This window comes from Pelobates fuscus, chromosome 2 (genome assembly GCF_036172605.1).
Source record: "Pelobates fuscus isolate aPelFus1 chromosome 2, aPelFus1.pri, whole genome shotgun sequence".
Classification (NCBI taxonomy): domain Eukaryota; kingdom Metazoa; phylum Chordata; class Amphibia; order Anura; family Pelobatidae; genus Pelobates; species Pelobates fuscus.
Genome location: NC_086318.1, coordinates 113,163,597 through 113,187,351, shown reverse-complemented (window position 1 = coordinate 113,187,351; position 23,755 = coordinate 113,163,597). Strand labels below are relative to the sequence as shown.

Below are 23,755 nucleotides of genomic sequence, written 5' to 3'. Positions count from 1 at the left end.
AGGCCCACCTCGAGCTCCCAGAACAGCCTCCAGACGGAGTCATCCTCGGAGCTCCAGACGGCGGGAAACGGTAACAAGTATACCAGACTCTGACATCCGCCCTTACAAATGCCAAAGAGAAACCAAGCACAGACCCCCTGCTATCAACTCACCTTGGCGGAAGAAACACACATCACAGGGACAGGGATCTGACCCGAGCTGGAGAGTAAACGACCTGACGACGATGCAGCGCTGCAGAGAAATCCGGGTCTGGCAACACACGCACATTTTTAAAGGAGCACCCTCGGCACCCTGGAGCGGCGGCCTACCAGTCGTGGGCATCGGCTGATTGATACAGACTGACAGGGAGGTGCTGTGGCTCAGCGGTCAGTTAGTTAAACCGTGAAACCAGTTATCAATGAACCTCTCAAACTAAGGACCTCAAACTCTTAAGCTAGATATGTATGTATTATTTAACACAGTAAAGCCTAGACATGTTTGGCATGTACAATTCTATTTATACATAGCATTTGACAGGCTCCATAAGAAGTCAAGCATGCTCCCACTTATACCACGTGATTTGCCAGCCCCTGTGAGGGTTTGATTTACGTAAAACGGCCTGTGGCCACTTAAGTCAGGCTTAATTCTGCTTGTTTCCACCTCCCAACCTCTGAACCCAGCGGTACATTTAAGTACCTCAGCCAAATGTCATTTAAAACCGCTAACAGCTTGATAATTGCCCTCTGTGACCAACTCCTGATCTAGCAAATAAACGGTCTCATTGGCGAAGATTAAGCCCCATATGTAAAGCAGTTCGCTTAACACAAATGCCGATGTATTCACCGACAAGCATTACTTATTTTGTTTTAGTTTACGCTATTTAATCGTATTTTGACAATCGTAACTGTTTCGTTAAACAAGATATACATTATACAATAATAATAAAAAATGTGCAAACTATCACGCCACTGCATAACTACTGTAACCTTGAAATACGCTGTTGTGGCGTCTGTTAATAATCTGTAACCACCTGCACAACCAAAATAAAGAATTAAAAAAAAAATAAAAAAAAAATAAAAAAATAAACAGTTATATTTATATTCCCCCCCCCCCCCTTCTTACCTTTAGCCTGGGAGGGGGTGGGAAGCCGGGTTTCCATGGGGGGAGGGGGGTGCCCTGGTGCCATGGAGGGTGCTGCCTGATCCCTGGTGGTCCTAGTGGAGGTGGGGCAGTTGCTTAATATCCCCCCTCCCTTCTTACATTATGCCTGGGAGGGGGGATCCTTTCTGCAGCTTCCTTCCCTGGTGGTCCAGTGGTGAGAGTGAATTCTAGCCCCTGCAGGCTAGAGTTCACTCTCTCGAGATCTGAGCGTTGCCGCGGTAACCGCGGCAACGCTCAGAATCCCGCGAGAGGACCCGGCGGAGCTGCTGGCTAGAGATCCGCCGGTGTTCTCTCCTCCTGCCTGCCTCCCTCACACCCCAGCACCGGCCGCCTGTACCAGTGCCTGTGGGCCGGTGAGGGAGATCTTTGATCTCCCCACCGGCCCATGGAGGCACACAGCAGGGCCGGCGCTCGGGTAGCGCTGGCCCTGCAGGGACTGGCAGGGGAGATCCTGTGATCTCCCCTGCCGGCCTCGGCCCCACGGCCATGGCGGCCCACCGGGCATTTGCCCGGTATGCCCGATGGCCCGTCCGGGCCTGAACATACCCCCAATGAAAACACTAAAAACGGCTTCCAAAAGCTGCAAATCTCTTGTTTGCTGCCAGTCTTTGCAAGGCAGGTGCTCTGGGCAATTCCATGTCTCGAGTTTAGCTCCACTGAGCTAAGCAAACCAGGAAGTAACAGGATTGGTTTCCCGGTTGTCAGCCAGGGGGGTGTAGCAAGGTTGATTCATGCAAGTGCCAATTTCTTTTGAAATCTGTACTTTCTGTAAAATGAAAAACAAGGACACACTCTTCACATAAACACTTCAGCAAACGGAAGTGCTTTAGGGGTCTGGTATAATACAGGGGGAATGCATTTAAAAATATATTTTTTTTTGTTTTTGTTTTTAAAAGAACTATAAAGCAAAGATTCCATCACCTAAACTCATCATATTACTGACTTTGCTTGAAATCTAGGAGCCAGCTAAAAAAGTTAGTAACCAGGTTTTTAACTATAGAAACACTAGAGTCACTAGAACCACTACAGCTTAATGTAGGGATTCTGGCATGTTTATACTGTGCATGCACGCTTTTCAATGTAAACACTGCCTTATTAGAGAATATGCAATGTTTATATTTCTGCCTAGTAACATCTCTAGTCACTCAGACGGCAACTTGAGGTGATTCCTAGTCTGTTGTTCCTTAATTCCCTACAATCAGTGTCTCCCCATTCTGCATGAGAGATGAAATGACCCAACGCATCTCTATGAGGAGATGCTGGTTGGTGCAACACTGCATTTTGCCATGCATGTGAAATAGGCTCCCAATGCTATCCTATATGGTCTTTCTAGGCTGTAATGTAAACACTGCCTTTTGTCCTCACGGACCTCCAGCGTCATATTTTACCCATAGGAAAGCATTGAATAATGCTTTCCTGTGGGGAGGTCTAATGCGCACGCGGCCATTGCCGCGCATACGCATTAGGTCTCCCCCGTCGGCTGGGGAGCAGCATGGGCAGAGCCTGAGCCAGCGCCGAGGGGACATAGGGTTTTTAACTCCTTCAGCCCCGAGGGACCTATTAACACTATAGTGCCAGGAAAACAGATTTTTTTTTCCCTGGCACTATAGGATCCCTTTAACCCCTTAAGGACCCCTTCTGGAATAAAAGGGAATCATGACATGTCACACATGTCATGTGTCCTTAAGGGGCTAAGTACTAGTCTTGCAGTTTTCATACAACTCACAATTCCCAGTCATATGACAAATCCTTAAAGAATCTGATGATGTATAAATAGTATTGTCATAGACCAATGTGAGTTGTTGGTCATCCAAGGAAAATGAGTAAATACATTTTTGTTCTTATCTAAGCATAATAGTTTTAGGAACTAGAAAAAGAGTAACAGAACAAGATTCATTTCATAAATGTAGGGGGAGAAGATCTATAAGATTGTTTATTTACAAAGGGATTGCATTATATGGTCTTGGTTTGATTGGTGGTGTGCGTTGCTCAAACTGTAAATATGTATTAAAATTAGAGCTGGGCTATTTTATTTATGCCAGACAATGGTACCATTACAAGAACGCTGACTTGCTTTCAGGATGGTGTTTAGTGCAGAAGGTGGGGGCACCACATGCACCTATTCTGCCTGTTAAAAGCCCGCTCACTACCTGCACCCAAGGTGTTTGCAGATTGTCTGTATGACTCTGGGATCCCTGGGGAGTCTAATCTCTGGATCTCCCAGCCCCTCAGACTGAACACATAGATCTGCAAGAGATAGAAGGGCTAAGGCTGGGGCCAGAAGTACCAAAATGACAAATACACACACTGTTAAAAAATATTTCTACCCTCACTGTACACACACAATACAACACATGCTGCTACCCACAATATTACAAACATTGCTGCGCTCACACACAGAGACGTGCACACACACACACACACAACTAAATATTCAACATTCATTTGGAACTGTGGGGGGACACTTGAGAATTCTGTGCCTAAACGTGCCTGTGCTTGTAAATCCAGCCCTTATATCATGTGTGAAATAAACAAAACAATAAGGACAGATAGCAGAGGGCAACTGAAGCATTAGGTAGAAAAACAGAATCGGAATCGATCTCAAATGGTTAGGGATAATTACACTGTTGAGGAAGATAGACTCTCTCCTTGTTTAACGTTTTTTATCCACAACGATCTTGTGTTTATGGACCATCGTTGAGTTAAAGGTTTCTTAACATGTTCACGGCTGATATTTTCAAATATATACACCAATTCTAACTTCACAAATATTTAAGCAGGTACAAATGTTGATTTAGAAATGTGGTTTGAAAACCAACATGTTTTTGACAATGCTTCCCCCATTTTAGTTGACATGTTGCTTGGTCCGGAATGCTTTACTGAATTGTCATCCTCATTCCTATTTTACATTTCAACACATTTAATTTTCATAGGGGGTCCGGATGATGAACTGTAGCCTTAATCTATTTTACTTGGTTTCCAGAGTAATGTGGCTTGTAGCATGAAGAAAAATGCAAGTGAGGGGAAGTCCTGGTAATTTATGTCTTATGGATATATGGATAAGCTTGTAATCTTATGTTCAGTAAATCATCACGTAAACAGTAATGGCTCCAGAGCCCGGCTTTTGGCTTCATTGCATCCACTTGATTCCTCTGACTTTATGGCAGTAAGTTATAGAGGCTGTTTAATATTAGGCAGCATGCACAGATTACATGGCGCATGCTCATATATTTTATTCATGTTCATATTGCAATATGTAACAAAACAAACTGCTCTGTGAATCACAAAGTGTTATTCCAAACTAATCCTTCCCGCAGTGATGGAGGTGAAATACACATTGATCATGTGGCATTTAAACGGATCATAAGAAACTTGTGGCCTTATCATGGTCTGGAGAGGGTTAAAATCACAGGATTTCATTATGGCCCTGGAATAATTAAAGGATATTAATAAAGCACATTAATGTGGCTCCTATAGAAACATTTTAGATTTACTTTTGTGAACTCTAGATGCCATTTTCAAACTAATTTTATATAGTTCTTACATGGGAATGGGTTAGTAACACTATTAAATAAATGTATTAGTATTTTTACTCCATGTTCCATCTTGGAACATCAAATATAAGCATGCACAATCAAAAGTATCGCAAAATGATTAAGGTTCTCCATGGTACATTGGAGGGAAATTGGAATCTTTTAAAACAAAAAGTTGCAAAAACGGGGGTCGGGGCCTGACAGCAGAGATGGCCGGACGCACTTTTCGGGAGCTCCTGCAATAACGGACCCAAAAGCGAAAATACCAACAGACAGGACAGCATAAACGGCAAACGGTGATTGGGAGCAGACGCAGAACAGCACCCAGCACACGATGATCCAAATCCGGCACCGATCCGCCGCGGAAAAGCTGAGCATAAGGCCCAGGGAAGACAGCCGACCTCCCTGCACGGTACAAGCTCCTACGCAACAGCCCAAAGCAGCCCTTCTGCCCCCCCCCCCCCCTTTGGACCGGTGGGGGACATCCCGGTCCTCGCTGGGGACGATTACCCCCACAAGCACCCCTGAACAAGCAGTGCACTCGTCACCAAGCAAAAGAAACCCACAGGACCCGGCCAAGATGGCGGCGCGGCCCCAGGTCAAGCAACCGAGCATCGCACCACCCAAGCACACAAAGGACTTTGTGGACTTGCTACGATTTCACCTCTGGGCAATGCTGAAAGCGCAGAGACAACCCTACCAGAGGGCGATGAGAGCGGTGGCGGCGTTGATTCGCCCGACCATCCGGCATACCTTGCAATGGAGTCCCCCTAGCGGCTCCAGAGTGGCCTCCACGCGGGGCTGGAGCCCAGGCTCAAACAGGCGGGAAACGGCGCAGGGCCTTCTGGACGCCAATTCTCACGACCCCGCACAGCAGAAGAAGATCCGACATACTTCTCGCTCAGCAACCACAGAAAACAACGGGCAGCAAAGCATAAGCCTGCACACAGCGGCCCACAAAGCATGTCGTGCCGACGACCGAAAAGCAACAAAGCTAGACCCCAGGAGACGCAACAGGCAGAAAACCTGCTCACGACATACCGGGGTGGAAACCCAGAAGGGCCTCTTACCCAACGGCACAAGCAAGGCTGCTAAAACGGGCATTGGGTGAAACAGCGGAACCTCAAACACCACACGGCCTACGGCCGACAACCCTGCCCATGAAGCAGAGACTGATATTTTCAGCAGACGGAGGCAAAGCATTGATATCGTGCTTGGTGTTAGGCATGTAACCTAGCTACACTTAATTTAATCTCAGATAAGCTAAAATTATTATTGTTTATTTCTTTGCACTTACCTTTAACATCAGAACCGGCCTATTCCCTGAGTAATTAGTAGTGCAGGCCAACATACTGTTGCCCCTGTGGTTCTGAAGTGACAGAATGCCTTGGAATGTGTATAGATTTTATATATATATATATATATATATATGAGCATAGCTAATCTAGCACCGTAAAGCGATGGTTATCGTACGACATAGGTTCATGTTCCTAGCCTGTTATAACTAATGATACGCAATTACACTAATCGGATTGCCCATAGCAGGGTTATTGCACTATTCTAGCAACGCTATTGTGTATAAGTTTTATATATATAAGCATAGCTAATCTAGCACCGTGAAGCGATGGATATCTTACGTCATATGTACATGTTTCTAGCATGTTACTACTAATGATATGCAATTACATTACTCGGATTGCTTATAGCATGGTTATAGCAACGTTCTAACTTACTTATAATTTCAATCTGTGTTTAAAGCCAAATGTTTAAGCCTAATTTAAAAATAAAAATGTGCCTGTCATTCATGTGCATGTCAAGCGTGGGAAAAGCCGGAGGATTGCTTTTGGGCCACCTCTCGCCAGCCTGTACAATTTACGTGCACAGCAAAAATAAAGAATTTAAAAAAAAAAAAAAAAAAATTGCAAAAACAAGACAATAGTGACTTGATAAAACAGACCATACATAACTATTCTGCCTATAAAATAAAATATTAAATATGTAAAAAAATATATATTGTATTATGTATGGACTGGCTGTAATTCTTTGTTGTCTCCATTTAGTAAGAGAAATAGAAAGACTGTTACCTGCAAATTTCCCAACATCAGTAAGTATAGAATATGTTGGGGAAGGTGCAAGTAGCTGGAATTAGATTTAGTGGCCAGAAAGGGGATATCAGCCCATGTTCCCCAGGCTGACGGGCATTATTACAAGACAATCATCCATGGCTGCCAACACAAAGAGCTATGTAGAATTGCTGTCACTTTGGGTGCACATGGCAACATATTTTTCATTGCAGTCATGGAACTGCCTCTAACTTCTCAGGGAAAAAAATACTACAAATATTCCCCTCTACTGCCTCCTATGTAATTTCCACTTATCTAGAACACTGCTGTTTGAGACATGTTCTTTGTCAGTAATAAAATAATCTTTTGTAGAATGTCTTGGAAAATGGTAAACTTATCAGCATTCATATTTTTGCATAGCAAAGGTTTCAAAAAACAAAACAAAAAAAAAACCATGAGTTTGACCATTTCTATGCTAGGTGATCCAGTTCTCTTACGTCTGAATACCACACTTATGTCTAAGAGGGGTCAACAAGTTCCCAAAGCAGCAGACTGTGCTCCGTTAAGCTGTAACACAGAACTATGTCACTGTACTACCATTAGTCTGCCGTCCAACAGTGTCGTCCTGAGACTCTTCAGGCAGAACATAAATTGCTATGGCATTGTTAGGATTAATCTTGTAACAAAACAGAGTCTATTATAGGAACTAATAAACTTGCCGGAAATAACAGAAACCCTCATCAATGCATCCGCATCAATTAGCCTGTACTGTCTGGATATTACATAAGGGAGGCATCTTGGTCAAATCCTCGCAATAAAGATTTAAAAGCTGGCCAAGCAGTGAGATAAACTTATTTTCCCTTTATGCACAAAAAAAAAAAAAAAAAAAATCAGAATATGAAAATCAGAAATATTTTACACATTCTCATCCTTCACAGAGAAGCTAACAGCATTTTACTAGTCCAGAGCACTTCATCTCCTTGTCTCCATAATGTAGAGCTGGTGCATAATAATGTAATTTATATTGCCTAAATGTTATTTTGGAAGCATTGCATCATTTCTCAAACTTCATGACCTTTACAATTTTCTAAACTTTTATTTCCCTCATTATTCTGAACAGATTTCATTACATATTTTGAATGTAAACAACTCTGAATAATGATGGGGAACCATTACGTACATACAGCTCTGACATTTGTGTATGAAGCTTAGATGGAAACCCACTGCATTAATTTACCTCTCATCTTCGGTAACTGCTCCGCCATAAAAAGTTTTATACTCAACTCCCATAAATCATGTAGAAGAAAAATGAGAAAATCTGGTGGCTAACTCATCTTCTACCATTCTGTGAAAATGAAATTCACTGAAATACCTATCAAAACTGCAATCATCAAGAGATAATGTCTTCTTAGCTCTATCTGCACTTTCCGATTTAATTTCCTGCATGCCCTTGACAACCACAGATACCATTAAGATTAAGCGCATATAGTAACTCAACAGTTTTCAGATTTTGATATATGAGGCCCGGGCACTAAATGTAATATCATCATTTGAAAATTAATGCAATATTTCTTTTGTTAGTTTTTTTTGACTTGAGGAAAGGAATGAATACTTTGGTTTCTCTAAAGTAATTTCCCGATCAGAATGACATGCAATTATGAATAGATATGGACCTGGTCAGAGGTCAGCCAAATTACTACATCATTTAATGAGTAGAGAGATCAAAATAGAACACACAGTTGCAGCAGAGGAAAGGCTTGCTGCCTGCTACATCAAATATGATGGAATCATTAGAGTAATAAGCATGAAAATCTGTTTGCAGATTAACCTGTGGTTACATGCTGCTTTTATCTAATGGGGCGCTGTGAAATCTTGTCAGCTTTTCATCAGGAACGATCAAATTACTGAAATTGCGTACAAACCACTGGTGCAATGGGGAACATCGTTTCCAAGTACAATTCTTTTTGCCGGTGCCAAAGAAAATAATACACTTTCTTTCTGACGTGTTTTTGTATTATAGCTGTTTGCAGGCATGACCCAGGCTCTTTATAAAGAGGCTTGTGTACATATCGGCTTGTTACGAATGCAAGTCTGGAGTCAAGGTAAATTAAGGCACAAAGTGCAGCACGCAGAATCGGTTCGGGAGAAAATAAATAAAAATAATTGAGGTCACATAACAACGAGCAATGCTATTCTATCAGCACAGTTAGAGAGATGTAATGGTTCAGTCAGGTATTTAGTCAGCAAGTTTAACAAACATATCATTTACAATTGATGACAAGGGCAAAGCAGTACAATATCACAGAATTGGGACGTGTAAGATGCATGGCAGGGCTGCAACTACAATTTATAATTTAGCTCAACAACTCCATTTATAACAATATGCTTTCTGTGATTTAATATGTTGAAATAAATGTTGCCACAGTACAGTGGAATCTTTTCATTCCGTACCCCTTGCATAAATTACTATTTTTTATTAGAACAAATGTATCACGCTAATTGAAGTAAATCTTTAAAGCCGACATCAAAAATACACAAATTTATGTTGTCATGAGATTCCATGCATTGTGTAAGAGAGGCTGTTTTGGTAATTTTGCACTTTTTCATTATGTGATCCCAAACATTATGTGTAAGGTTTATTTGTGTGTTTTTAAGTACTGACAAGGCTTTTCGTAAGATACCTGTTATGTATATTTGTATCAATTGAGATTTATTTATTTAAGGAAAAAATGGGGGTGAGGGGGAATTATTTGACATTTTTGTTTCGAATACATTCTAGATAAATAGTATAACTTGAAATAAAAATATTTCTAAATAGATTTATTTCCAAGCACATTGTATTAACATCATGCACGACATGAAGAAATAACAGCTTGAAAAAGCAAAATCCATGTAACAACAAATATTACAATTCACATACATTTATCAATGAAAAGATCCATGGAATGCAGATTTTTCAATAGGAAAGGTGAAATCTACCCAATTAAAATATCCTTACATTCCTCAGAGTACCGACTGCAACAAAAACAGTCTTAAAGAGGGCACATTAGCAAACAATAGTACTCCGGTGCTATGTGCAATCTCTGAGACTCACAAAGTATCACAAACTTAACAGATATTTAATTAGATGTTGAGGACCAACAGTAAAAGAGAGCATCCCACCTAGATCCTATACACTAACCGTAAAATTTAAAGTATAAGGCAAAAATTGCCCATCTCCATAAAATGTTATGGGAAAGGAAAGCACTGGCACATAAGGTATGGTTTAGAAACTCAAATACATATGTGTTATAGTGGCCTCAGGCAGAACTGTGCAATTCGAAGCTGGAACACAACAAGGTCCCATTTAATATGTCTGGAACATGGAGTAGGTTTAAGATCAGCTGTAAGGCCCATGTGTTTGGTTCAGAACATTCTGGGAGATAAGCTGGGTCAGAGACCTCAGAGAATTTTTTTGGTTTGCCATCTTCCTCTTCACCACTTCAAGAAAGGTAGTCTTCCATTTTGGACATTAAAGTACAACTCCAGGGACGCTAACAACCTCATCTCAATTAAGATGACATGGTGTCAAGAGGTCCTGGGTGCATTCATAACTGAAAGGCTTGAATTGTTTATTAACAGTTCAACTCCAAAGTGCCATGCTTGGACTATCGACTGGAAGTTGTTTTTTGTCTTTTCACATGGCAATTTCAGCGTGAATTTCTGGTTAAATTTGGGCTAATACTTTCCACTATGTTTTACAATGCTCACATCTAACAAAAAAATTAAAATTTATTTAGATTTACTTTATAATAAATTATCCTCCCATCTTTCAACTGCCAAGTTGCAAGAAATAGTATCTGAATAGCACAAATGCAATTTTAAAAGGTACAGCTCAGCAAATTAGAACCTTTTTGACATTGTAGCATTCACCTTCATTTCCTCCATTATACTACGGGGTCAGGGAGTACAATAAGGTGGGGTTTTGAGTGCATAGAAACTGGCCTGAAGAAAATATGGTTGATACATTTGTGGGTGGAGCTGCTTTTGATGTACAATATTATACGTTTCCCACCAACACCGAAGAACAAAGCAATTAATAGATACAACCCAGTATTAGAAATGTACAGACAACGCCAAGGGCCAAATATGAATGGGAACTCTAAGAGTCATTTGAGGTCTTTAATGTCAATGTGTGTTCAGAAACCTGCTGGTGCCCAATGCCAGATGAGCAGCTCAATACGCACCTAGACCACTTCATCTCAATGTCTGTTTAATCCTGCAAATTAAAAAAATTCTGCTTTGCAGGAACAGCAATGCTTACATTGCAGGGTTTACATGTCTTTAGAGGTGTTTCCATAGCTATAACGGAGTTAAATGCTATTATAGGTCAAGTAACTTTGTTTTTTACCCACAAATTTGGGTTATAAAATGCAGAATTGCAGCATATTATCTGTGTATATTTGAAGCTAGTATCACTATATATACACGTCCGCGATCAGGCACAGGGAGAGAGATCTAAGATCTAGCCCACTCCAAAAAATTTACACACACTCACTGCATTCACTACATACACACTGCATCCCTTTCACATAGAAACTTCATCCACTTCACACTGAATGCATTAAACACACAGACAACTGCATTCTTTACACACTATAGACTACACACTCACTCACACACACAGACACTGTATCCACTATACACACTGAATTCCTTACACTTGCACACACTACATTCCCTAAACACACACACACTTGCTTAATACCCTCTAGATCCACACATGCTCTATCCCCTATACATATAAACTAAAGTTTACTGTAATTATGGTACAGGTTATTTTATTTATTTTTTCCCCCTAATATTCTAGTCAAAATATATGTTTGAGTCTAGGGATAAACCAAATGTAAATTCTGGGCCAAAACCGAAAATTCAGGATGCCCTTGGCCGAAAACCGAAAATTACTTTTTTCCCCCAAATGATTTGTAAAAAGTTTTTTTTCCTATAATTGTATTAATATTAGACTTTTAAATGAATTTAATTAATCTAATATGAAAAACTTCCCTTCCCTTTTAGTGGTCGCCCCCCCCCCCCCCCCGCTTAATGTTCTTTCCCCCCCCTCCCCTGTCCCATAGTGTTCTTTCCCCCCTCCCCTGTCCCATAGTGTTCTTTCCCCCCCTCCCCTGTCCCATAGTGTTCTTTCCCCCCCTCCCCTGTCCCATAGTGTTCTTTCCCCCCCTCCCCTGTCCCATAGTGTTCTTTCCCCCCCTCCCCTGTCCCATAGTGTTCTTCCCCCCCTCCCCTGTCCCATAGTGTTCTTCCCCCCCTCCCCTGTCCCATAGTGTTCTTCCCCCCCTCCCCTGTCCCATAGTGTTCTTCCCCCCCTCCCCTGTCCCATAGTGTTCTTCCCCCCCTCCCCTGTCCCATAGTGTTCTTCCCCCCCTCCCCTGTCCCATAGTGTTCTTCCCCCCCTCCCCTGTCCCATAGTGTTCTTCCCCCCCTCCCCTGTCCCATAGTGTTCTTCCCCCCCTCCCCTGTCCCATAGTGTTCTTCCCCCCCTCCCCTGTCCCATAGTGTTCTTCCCCCCCCTCCCCTGTCCCATAGTGTTCTTCCCCCCCCTCCCCTGTCCCATAGTGTTCTTCCCCCCCCTCCCCTGTCCCATAGTGTTCTTCCCCCCTCCCCTGTCCCATAGTGTTCTTCCCCCCACTCCCCTGTCCCATAGTGTTCTTCCCCCCACTCCCCTGTCCCATAGTGTTCTTCCCCCCACTCCCCTGTCCCATAGTGTTCTTCCCCCCCCTCCCCTGTCCCATAGTGTTCTTCCCCCCCTCCCCTGTCCCATAGTGTTCTTCCCCCCCCTCCCCTGTCCCATAGTGTTCTTCCCCCCCCTCCCCTGTCCCATAGTGTTCTTCCCCCCCCTCCCCTGTCCCATAGTGTTCTTCCCCCCCCTCCCCTGTCCCATAGTGTTCTTCCCCCCCCTCCCCTGTCCCATAGTGTTCTTCCCCCCCTCCCCTGTCCCATAATGTTCTTCCCCCCCTCCCCTGTCCCATAATGTTCTTCCCCCCCTCCCCTGTCCCATAGTGTTCTCCCCCCCCCCCTCCCCTGTCCCATAGTGTTCTTCCCCCCCTCCCCGGTCCCAAGTGCAGTATTCCTGACATGTTTTCATTGTGGTATATAATCATCTGAATTGTTAATGCAAGCATGTCTGTTAAACTATGCACTAAAAAAAAATATATATATATATCATTTTTTTTTTCTGGCAAATTTAACCCGTTTTCAGCGATAACAGGGTAGGCCCATTTTCGGGCAAAAATTTCGGCAGACGAAATTTCGGTGCATCCCTATTTAAGAGTAATATTCCAAAAGATACAGTAAATAAGTATAGACTGCACAAGGTTTATAAAAAGAAGCGGAAACTGGGGAGGAATTCATTATAAAATAAAATAATAAAATGGTGAGAGAAGGAAAAATACTTGTTTCTTGTTTGCACATGGTTTCCATGGGGATTTTGTTGTTTGGTGACTGTGATAGTGGGTTAAGAGCATGTCTGATGACTTATGTGACTGGAACGTTGCATGGCTTTTTGTACATCAGATTGCACCCTTTTGGTAAATAGGCAGCATTTAAATAAATAGAAAGATGCAAAAAACCATGTCAACAAGCGTAATGAAGGTGTTAAAGATGTGTCCTTTACAATGCATTAACAAAATATTTTTCTGCACTACTATCAGGTTAAACCCTACTCTGCATTACCCACTAAACTTTACGCTTCAGCTCTCAACAAAATAACGAAGTAGGAAGTTGATTTCATCAAACACTCTCTGTATTTGACATGTATGTCTAAACTGTAAAAAACAATAAACACAACCCAAACTGCAATAAACAGAGAAACATCTATTCCTTGAACTCCTATTACGTCTACTAAAACATTAAGACATTGGCGTCTACTTCCAGATGTACAGTTTATTTCACTTTTGTTTAAAGTTCAATGTGTTTTAGCAAGCAATATTGGCATACATTCTACAACGGGGAAAAATTCCTTCTCTTTATACTATTTTTTTTTTTTTTTTAAACCCATAAGAGTTTATCAATCATAACTATTAAATATTAGTACAAATGCTGGTTTGAAAATAAATATTGCAACAAAATCTCTGTTCTTTTGCCCAGTTTTTTTTTTTTTTTTTGTTTGTGTAAAAGAGCCAGTCTTTCTCGGTTTTGTTTTTTTACTTTCTTTCCTTTTTTTTTTCTTCAACAACCCCTCCAGATTTATGTCTGTATAGGAAGGCTTTCATAATAAAATCCAGTACATAGTATGCAATTGGGTTTTTTATTGGGGTATTATAATAAATATGCTATCAGGAAAAAAAAGTTAAATTGTGTTAGTCCACCTGCTAATAAGACAACTTTAATTTTACTGATAATAAAATAAGTATTTCTGTGAACAAGTAATTATTTTACCTGGAGACATTTACGGGAAAAACAGTTCAGTTTGTCCCAAGAGTATGAAAGGGACTATAATCTGACATCTTTACATACAGCTCAGTTCACTGTTTAGTGAAGCAATCAGCAAACCACAGATCAGAGACAGATCAGCAAACGTTCCAGCTGCCTGATTGACAGCTCTGAGGGGCCGGGTTAGAGCTGCACCAAATTTTACAAATCACTTCAGTTATTCACCACTTTTAGAGAGTAAATGAAGGAATCTCATCAACTTCAGAGTTCATGAGAGAAATGGTAATGGAAGTTGAATGAAAACTATCGTGTCATTTTATATCATGTATTCATTTTCTTGAAAATGAGGTTCCATAGACTACTAAAGATTTCCAATCTTAATACAGCTCGATGAGATTTAAAAGTATCATTGCCTGTTTGCTATCATCCGAGTACAACATGCTAAGAGCGGACGGAAATTGCTTAGTGACATTTTAACCATTTCAGCTGCTCTGTCACTCAAGCAATGCAAACAATGTAACTCCCATCCTTTACTACTCTAGCTGCTCTTTTGGGTCATGACAAAGATGTTCAACCTGCATTAGGAAAGCAGTTACTCATTGACACCTGTTGAGTAACAGCTTTATGGCCAAGAGTGATACAAAAGACTACTGCATAGTGTGTATATTTTAAACGGATAATTGCAAGCATTTAGTAACAGGATTTTAATACATACAGGAAGTTATACTTTATAGCAACAGTTTCCAAACTGTGTGCCGCGGCACCCCAGGGCGTACACACAGGGGTGCTGTGGAATGTTTCCCTGGTGCTATGATTGCATCGGGGAAACATTACTGCTAAAAGGGGCCAAGTCAGGTGCTGCAGTCCTTTAAGACAACGAACAGACCTCTGTAATGTCGACCTGCTGGGAGGAAATGACAGCCTGTCACGGAGCGCGGGAGGAGGCAACCGCAGCATGAGGGGATAGGAGCAAGAAGAGCTCCAGACCCCTCACTCCCACCAGCAGCAGAACTCCAAGCCATGCTCCTGGCACATAAGGTAAGCTGACAGGAGGGTGGCTGGAGATATTTTAAAAAGAAATCACTTGTATGTGTGTCAGAGTGTGTATGAGTTTGAGTGTGTGTGATTCTGAGCGTGTGTATGTGTGTGTGAGTGAGTGTATGAGTTTGAATGTTTGTGTGTGAGAGCGTATATGAGAGTGCGAGAGTATATTAGTGTGCATCTGTGTGTGTGTGTATATATATATATATATATATATATATATATATATATATATATATATATATATACACACACATATATATGTGTGTCAATGTGCTTCTGGGTCTGCGCACACATCTATGTATGTGCATCTGAGTGTCAGTGTGTGTGTTTTTATGTCAGTGTGTGTATCTGTGTCATGGTGTGGGCATGTATAAATGTCTGTGTGTATATGTCAGTATGTATCTATGTGTGTGTATGTGTCTGTGTGTATCTATATGTGGGTATTTGTCGGTGTCTAGATTAATTTGTGTGTATGTGTCGGTATATTTATATCCATATGTGTGTTAATGTGCATAAATATCTGTGTAAGTATGTATGTGTGTATGTGGTAGTGTATGTGCATACATCCAAGCAGTCAAACATTAGCACAACATACAAGCACATTCCTGCAATCCAACTGAAATATTACATACACACAACCCCTGCATTCAAACTAAAAAATATACAAACACACCCTTTCACTCAAACAAAAATACTTCACATAAATGTACAACCGCATTTAAAAGTAAACATTACATTCAGACACACCCCTGCAATCAAACACAAACATTACATACAAACACACCTCTGTAATAAAACACAATAACTATATACAACCACCCCTTCAAATACCACACGGTACATTACACTATAGCGCCAGTAAATGCTGCAGGGCTGTACACATATGCAACCTAGAAATTTTGACTTGGAGTGCCTCGGAAAAATACTGAAATATTAAGGGCCTTGAACCTAAAAGGTTTGGGAACCACTGCTATATAGAATGAGAATATGTCAGGTAAAATAAAATGTGGAGCAAACAGTAAGAACATACGGTTTCCATGGTGATTGCTCTACTTTGCTTCAAACATTTTCCTTGTACACAACCCCTTTTTGTGTGTGGCATAATTACAATATTTGGGGAAGAACATGTCCATTAAATGAAAACTATGACTCTTCTACTTATCCCAACTCAGAACGTATTTGCCACTAACGTATATGGTCGTGAGCATAAACTCGAAGACCACTTTACTTTGTATGAAAGTGTGATTACATCACCAGGCATATACATGCACCATTAACGCATTAGAACACGCTGCCTGGCAGAGCAAAATGATCTTCAGTCGAGTACGTGCGTCATCCCAACTAAGGGTCACTTAAATGGCAGTGCTTAAGAATAGAAACAGAAAATCAAGTTAGAGGGGCCAACATACACACTTAAATTGACTCTATAGGTACCCAGACCACTCATCTCAATAAAGTAGTATGTGTGCCATGTCTCTGTATACCACTTTAACTGTAAACAGGATTTCTGCAGGATTGGCATGCCACATGTGGCTGTCTCCCTGACAGCAATTGTTGTGCACTGGACTACTACATTCCGTGTCGGTAAAACCCCCATAAAAAAACATTAATTTAATGCTTTACCTTGGGGGGGGGGGGGAGAGGGAGGGAGCGGACTAATGCGGTTGCAGCGCTTGCTGAGCATGCCCATTAGGGAGAAGGTGGCCAAGGGAGATCGGTTTTGGAATCGGGTTAAAAGGATTTTAACCCTTTCAGTGCTACAGGGGGGTGAGGGGGGGGGGGTGGCAGAGATGGCTCTATAGTATTCGGAATTCAAATTTGTGTTTCTAACACTATAGAATTCCTTTAACTTTATTCACAGTGCATGCTTCTGGCACAGTGAGGACTGACAGCCAAGTAAATCATACCTTGTAAGCCTTCAGACGGCAGGGACACACACTAAAGTTGGTATTTAAAGTATAGTGTTGGAAATACAGGTTTGTTTTTAAAAACAAACAGTTAAAATGGCTTGCCATATTTATGAATTCAATATACATTTTTTTAGCACATCTGTTTGTGCTACACATTTTGGTATGCCAATAATTTTAATCTTGATTTTTCAGATAACTAAAACAATCATCAAACCAAGAATAGTATTCTATTTAATCTCTTTATCAAAAAAGGTAAATTAGGGGGGGGTGGAGGGGGTATGAAAATCCCTTGAGATGATAAAATAAATGAAAGTGCCAGTGGCTTCATATAATAATGGTAAGTTAACCCATTGGGAAATGATTGACTTTCCCAATTCAAGGCATTCAATGCTCATTGAAAAGTATTCATTTGGAATGCAGATATCAAAGATGATGCACATGTTCCACAGAAAGGCAGGACTTACCAGATGTTCTAATCCAGCTTTGAGGTTTATAGCGCTCCTGAAACAAAAGAACAGAAATCTTAAATACTTGCAAAATCCTTGTCGAACACAATTTAGATAACTTTGCCGATTTCATCTAAATGTTTGAATATTGAAAATGATGTTATTCTATTTGTATTAATTGGTTTAACTAAAACATAACTGATCGATAAAAAAAAAATGAAAATCAAAGCAAGAAAAAAATAACTGAGCACAAAGCAGAACTAGGCAAGATTATAGATAATTTAAATATAAGGGGGAAAATAAAAATAAAAAGTGTGCGTGTGTCTGGAAGCCTTAGAAAAGCAATTAAATATGCACATGTACACAAAGATATATTTCTTATTATACAGACAGATACATACACACTACATGGCTAAAGGATGTAGACAGCCCAACTAATAACGGAGTTCAAGTGTTTCAGCCTCACCCATTGCCAATAGGTGCATAACATCCAGCCATGCAATCTCCATAAAATTCACAATCCCTGTACCTCTGTTTAATTACAATTAAACGATCTTAATTAGTACCATTGTAAAGGTATGTCCGTGATGTTTCTTCCTATATAAATCTCTATATTTTGTATTTATATTTATAATGGGCTATTTAATAGTATGGTTATATTCAGATGTTAAATAATATTACATAATAAAGATTAATGGGACACTATAGGCACCTAGACAACTTCATCTCATTGAAGTGGCTGGGTTACAGTTTCCCTATTGCCCTTGTTCCTGCAATGTAAATCATTGCAGTTTTTGAGAAGTCTACCAGTCACTCACTAGAGGTGCTTATAGACGGAGGCAGCTCTATAATTAGGCGATTTAAGCGGGTGCCTAAATCGCCTTAGAGCAGACTGACATGTCGGGTCTTCGGTCTATGACCAAGACATTGTAGGGGGCCCAGCGGCTTGCCCATTATGCCGCCGGGTGCGAGGCCCCTCTCACATACTGAAGACATTCATCATACACACACATGCACAAAGATAACAGGCAGCCCCCATACACACAACACACCGCAAGCATCTACCCCACACACATACGGTCTCAGACAAATGCTCACAAAGACATACATTCACACACAAGGATACTCTCTGTCAGACAAACACTGTCAGGCACATACACAGGTAGACAATGCCAGAGACACACACTGGCACTTATGTACTACTACAAGGCTATGTAACCATACCCAGCACTCGTGTATAAACGAGTAGTATACTTGCTAATTAAATTTGTTTATTGCAAAATAATATAGTTTGCAAATTATGCCATAACTACAGTCAGACAGCTCACAGTGCAGTGGCACAGGGAGCCACGACACTGCAAGCCTCTGAACCAGTGGCGTACACACAACCCATGGGGCCACGGTGCAAAAACTGATCCGTGGGCCCCCCCCCCGCGCGCGCGCTTACTCTGCGCGGGCGGGGCTGCAACACATGGCGGCGGGCACCTGGTCGCAGGGCTGCGACCCCTGCGACCACGTTATGTACGCCAGTGCATGCATAAACACATACACTTAAAGGACCACTACAGACACCCAGATCACATCAGCTCAATGAAGTGGTCTGGGTGCCAGGTCTCTCTAGTTTTAACCCTGCAGCTGAAAACATAGCAGTTTCAGAGAAACTGCTATGTTTCACTGAGGGTTAATCCAGCCTCTAGTGGCTGTCTCATTGACAGCCGCTAGAGGATTTTCTGCGATTCTCACTGTGAAAATCACAGTGAGAAGACGCTGAACGTCCATAGGAAAGCATTGAGTAATGCTTTCCTATGGGCGGTTTAAATGCGCGCGTGGCTCTTGCCACGCATGCGCATTCGGAGCTGAGACACGGATCGGGGCGGAGAGATCCCCAGCGCCAAGGGAGTCCGGCGCTGGAGAAAGGTAAGTGCTTAAGACACACAAGCACACATTAACTGACAGACACACACTCACTAACAGACGCACACAGACACACACTCTAACACTAACACACACACTCTAACACTAACACACACACTCTAACACTAACACACACACTCTAACGCACACACACTCTAACGCACACTCTAACACTAACGCACACTCTAACACTAACGCACACTCTAACACTAACACACACTCTAACACTAACACACACTCTAACACTAACACACACTCTAACACTAACACACACTCTAACACTAACACACACTCTAACACTAACACACACTCTAACACTAACACACACTCTAACACTAACACACACTCTAACACTAACACACACTCTAACACTAACTCACACTCACTAACTCACACTCACACTCACACTCACACTCACACTCACACTAACACACACTCACACTAACACACACTCACACTAACACACACTCACACTAACACACACTCACACTAACACACACTCACACTAACACACACTCACACTAACACACACTCACACTAACACACACTCACACTAACACACACTCACACACTAACTCACACTAACATACGTTTTTTATTTATTTATTTAACCCCCCAGCCTCCTTACCTGTGGGAGAGCTGAGGGTATTCCCTGGGGTCCAGTGGTGTCACCTGGCTGGCCGGTCCTGCGGGCGCGCGAGGGAGCACTCTCCCCTGAGTGCTTCCTCTTCAGCTCCCTCGCGCGCCGCGTATTGATACCAGAGCCGGAAGATGACGTCATCTTCCGGCTCCGGTTTCAGTACGGTGCGCGAGGGAGCTGAAGAGGGAGCACCCAGGGGAGAGTGCTCCCTCGCGCGCCCGCAGGACCGGCCAGCCGGGTGACAGCAGGGCCAGCCTCGGGGGGCCCTGAGGTGGCCGACTCTTGGGCCCCCCAGGAGAAGAGGCTGGCCCTCTGGCTACATACCTGGGTCGCAGGGCGGCCGGGCCCCCTGGTGGACCGGGCCCGGTCACAGCCGCGCCCCCTGCGACCCCGGTATGTACGCCACTGCTCTGAACAATGAATACAGAGACTAGCTCACTGTACCATAGCTGCAAGCCTCATGTTTGAGTTTCGCCTAAGGCCTCACAAAGTCTAGAGCCGCCACTGCTTCCGGGATTTTTCTGACTTTAGGTCGCCTAACTGACGCTGGATGATTTAACGCTCTGCATGAGGACATCCATTGTCAGCCAAATCCACATTAAAAAAAACACATTGATTTAATGCTTTCCTATGGGGAGGGCCTACTGCGGTTGCTGCGCATACGCATTAGGCCCACCCATTGGATGATTTAGGAGAAGGCGGAGCATCAACCCAGAGCCAAGGGAGATCAGCTCTGGAATCGGGTAAGTGTTAAAATTATTTTAACCGTTTCAGTGCTAAAGAGGGGAGGCAGAGAAGGCTTCGTAGTATTAGGAATACAAATTTGTATTCCTAACACTAGGGATCGACCGATTATCGGTTTTGCTGATATTATCGGCTGATATTCAGATTTTTTTGTAAGTATTGGTATCAGCCAATAATTCCTGGTAATACCAATAATAAGGTCGGCCGGCGCGTCCATAAGGCGGCACAAGCGGCCGCCTTAGGGCGCACAGGCCCGGGGGGTGCTAGATTGGAGTGACCACCAGGAGGTGAGCGCACAATGCTCCCTCCTGCCAAGCCCTCTGTGTAGCGTGGCCGAGCGAAGCAATGTGCACCGCGGTACAGGAAGTTAGGTTTCCTGTACCCGGCCGGTCTAAAAGGAAGTGCTCACAGAGAGCACTTCCCGTCATTCCGGCCAGGTACAGGAGACTGAATATCCTGTACCGTGGGAGTCAAGACAGGGGGAAGTTACACTTTGGGAGAGGGGGAGAAAAAAAATGATATGGGACAGGGGGGAGAGTAAAAAAAAAACCTCTATGGGACGGGGGGAGGAAAAAACGCCAGGGGACAGGGACGGGGGGGGGGGGGGGGGGAGGAAATGCTATGGGACAGAGGAGGGGGGGAGGAAAGAACACTATGGGACAGGGGTGGGGGGGCAGGAAAGAACACTATAGGACAGGGGAGGAGTTGGAAGGAAAGAACACTATGGTTTCGGGGGGAAAGAACACTATGGGGGAGGGGAGGGAGAACACTATGGGGCAGGAGAAGGAGAACACTATGGGGCAGGGGAAGGAGAACACTATGGGGCAGGGGAAGGAGAACACTATGGGGCAGGGGAAGGAGAACACTATGGGGCAGGGGAAGGAGAACACTATGGGGGAGGGGAGGGAGAACACTATGGGGGAGGGGAAGGAGAACACTATGGGGGAGGGTAAGGAGAACACTATGGGGCAGGGGAAGGAGAACACTATGGGACAGGGGAAGGAGAACACTATGGGGCAGGGGAAGGAGAACACTATGGGGCAGGGGAAGGAGAACACTATGGGGCAGGGGAAGGAGAACACTATGGGGCAGGGGAAGGAGAACACTATGGGGCAGGGGAAGGAGAACACTATGGGGCAGGGGAAGGAGAACACTATGGGGCAGGGGAAGGAGAACACTATGGGGCAGGGGAAGGAGAACACTATGGGGCAGGGGAAGGAGAACACTATGGGGCAGGGGAAGGAGAACACTATGGGGAGAACACTATGGGGCAGGGGAAGGAGAACACTGTGGGGCAGGGGAAGGAGAACACTGTGGGGCAGGGGAAGGAGAACACTGTGGGGCAGGGGAAGGAGAACACTGTGGGGCAGGGGAAGGAGAACACTGTGGGGCAGGGGAAGGAGAACACTGTGGGGCAGGGGAAGGAGAACACTGTGGGGCAGGGGAAGGAGAACACTGTGGGGCAGGGGATGGAGAACACTGTGGGGCAGGGGAAGGAGAACACTGTGGGGCAGGGGAAGGAGAACACTGTGGGGCAGGGGAAGGAGAACACTGTGGGGCAGGGGAAGGAGAACACTGTGGGGCAGGGGAAGGAGAACACTGTGGGGCAGGGGAAGGAGAACACTGTGGGGCAGGGGAAGGAGAACACTGTGGGGCAGGGGAAGGAGAACACTGTGGGGCAGGGGAAGGAGAACACTGTGGGGCAGGGGAAGGAGAACACTGTGGGGCAGGGGAAGGAGAACACTGTGGGGCAGGGGAAGGAGCACACTATGGGGCAGGGGAAGGAGCACACTATGGGGCAGGGGAAGGAGCACACTATGGGGCAGGGGAAGGAGCACACTATGGGGCAGGGGAAGGAGCACACTATGGGGCAGGGGAAGGAGCACACTATGGGGCAGGGGAAGGAGCACACTATGGGGCAGGGGAAGGAGCACACTATGGGGCAGGGGAAGGAGCACACTATGGGGCAGGGGAAGGAGCACACTATGGGGCAGGGGAAGGAGCACACTATGGGGCAGGGGAAGGAGCACACTATGGGGCAGGGGAAGGAGCACACTATGGGGCAGGGGAAGGAGCACACTATGGGGCAGGGGAAGGAGCACACTATGGGGAAGGGGAAGGAGCACACTATGGGGCAGGGGAAGGAGCACACTATGGGGCAGGGGAGGGAGCACACTATGGGGCAGGGGAGGGAGCACACTATGGGGCAGGGGAGGGAGAACACTATGGGGCAGGGAGAACACTATGGGGCAGGGAGAACACTATGGGGCAGGGAGAACACTATGGGGCAGGGAGAACACTATGGGGCAGGGAGAACACTATGGGGCAGGGAGAACACTATGGGGCAGGGAGAACACTATGGGGCAGGGAGAACACTATGGGGCAGGGAGAACACTATGGGGCAGGGAGAACACTATGGGGCAGGGAGAACACTATGGGGCAGGGAGAACACTATGGGGCAGGGAGAACACTATGGGGCAGGGAGAACACTATGGGGCAGGGGAGGGAGAACACTATGGGGCAGGGGAGGGAGAACACTATGGGGCAGGGGAAGGAGAATAATAGTTACCAAAAAGAACGCGCTAAAATAATCTGTAAATATAAAGAAACAAATAATGGTGCAGACCATCTGGTAATAATAGTATGGGGAAAAGGTGTTATATGTAATAAACTCACATGTCCCAGAGCCCTATCACCCCTGGCTCTGGGTTTGAAATGCTCCTTGGGAGAGGGGATATTCCCACACTGCAGGATAGTCAGGAGGATATGTCCACTGATAATTCCGTTGTGCTGTATGTAAAAGGAAAGAAGGGCAGGACCTCCAATTGAATAGTATCACAATTCGTTTTATTGTATAAAAAAGGTTAAAAACCCTTACTTTGGATGTGGTGGG

At 43.9% G+C, this 23,755-nt stretch overlaps 1 protein-coding gene across 1 annotated transcript in view; it reads right to left on the bottom strand.

Moving 5' to 3' along the window:
* Positions 1-23,755, bottom strand: part of RSRC1 (arginine and serine rich coiled-coil 1) — a 305,983-nt gene that overhangs the window by 170,691 nt on the left and 111,537 nt on the right. Inside the window, exon 5 of the mRNA XM_063442593.1 lies at positions 17,583-17,619. Coding sequence (XP_063298663.1) covers positions 17,583-17,619 — 37 coding nt within the window. The remainder of the gene's footprint in view (positions 1-17,582; positions 17,620-23,755) is intronic.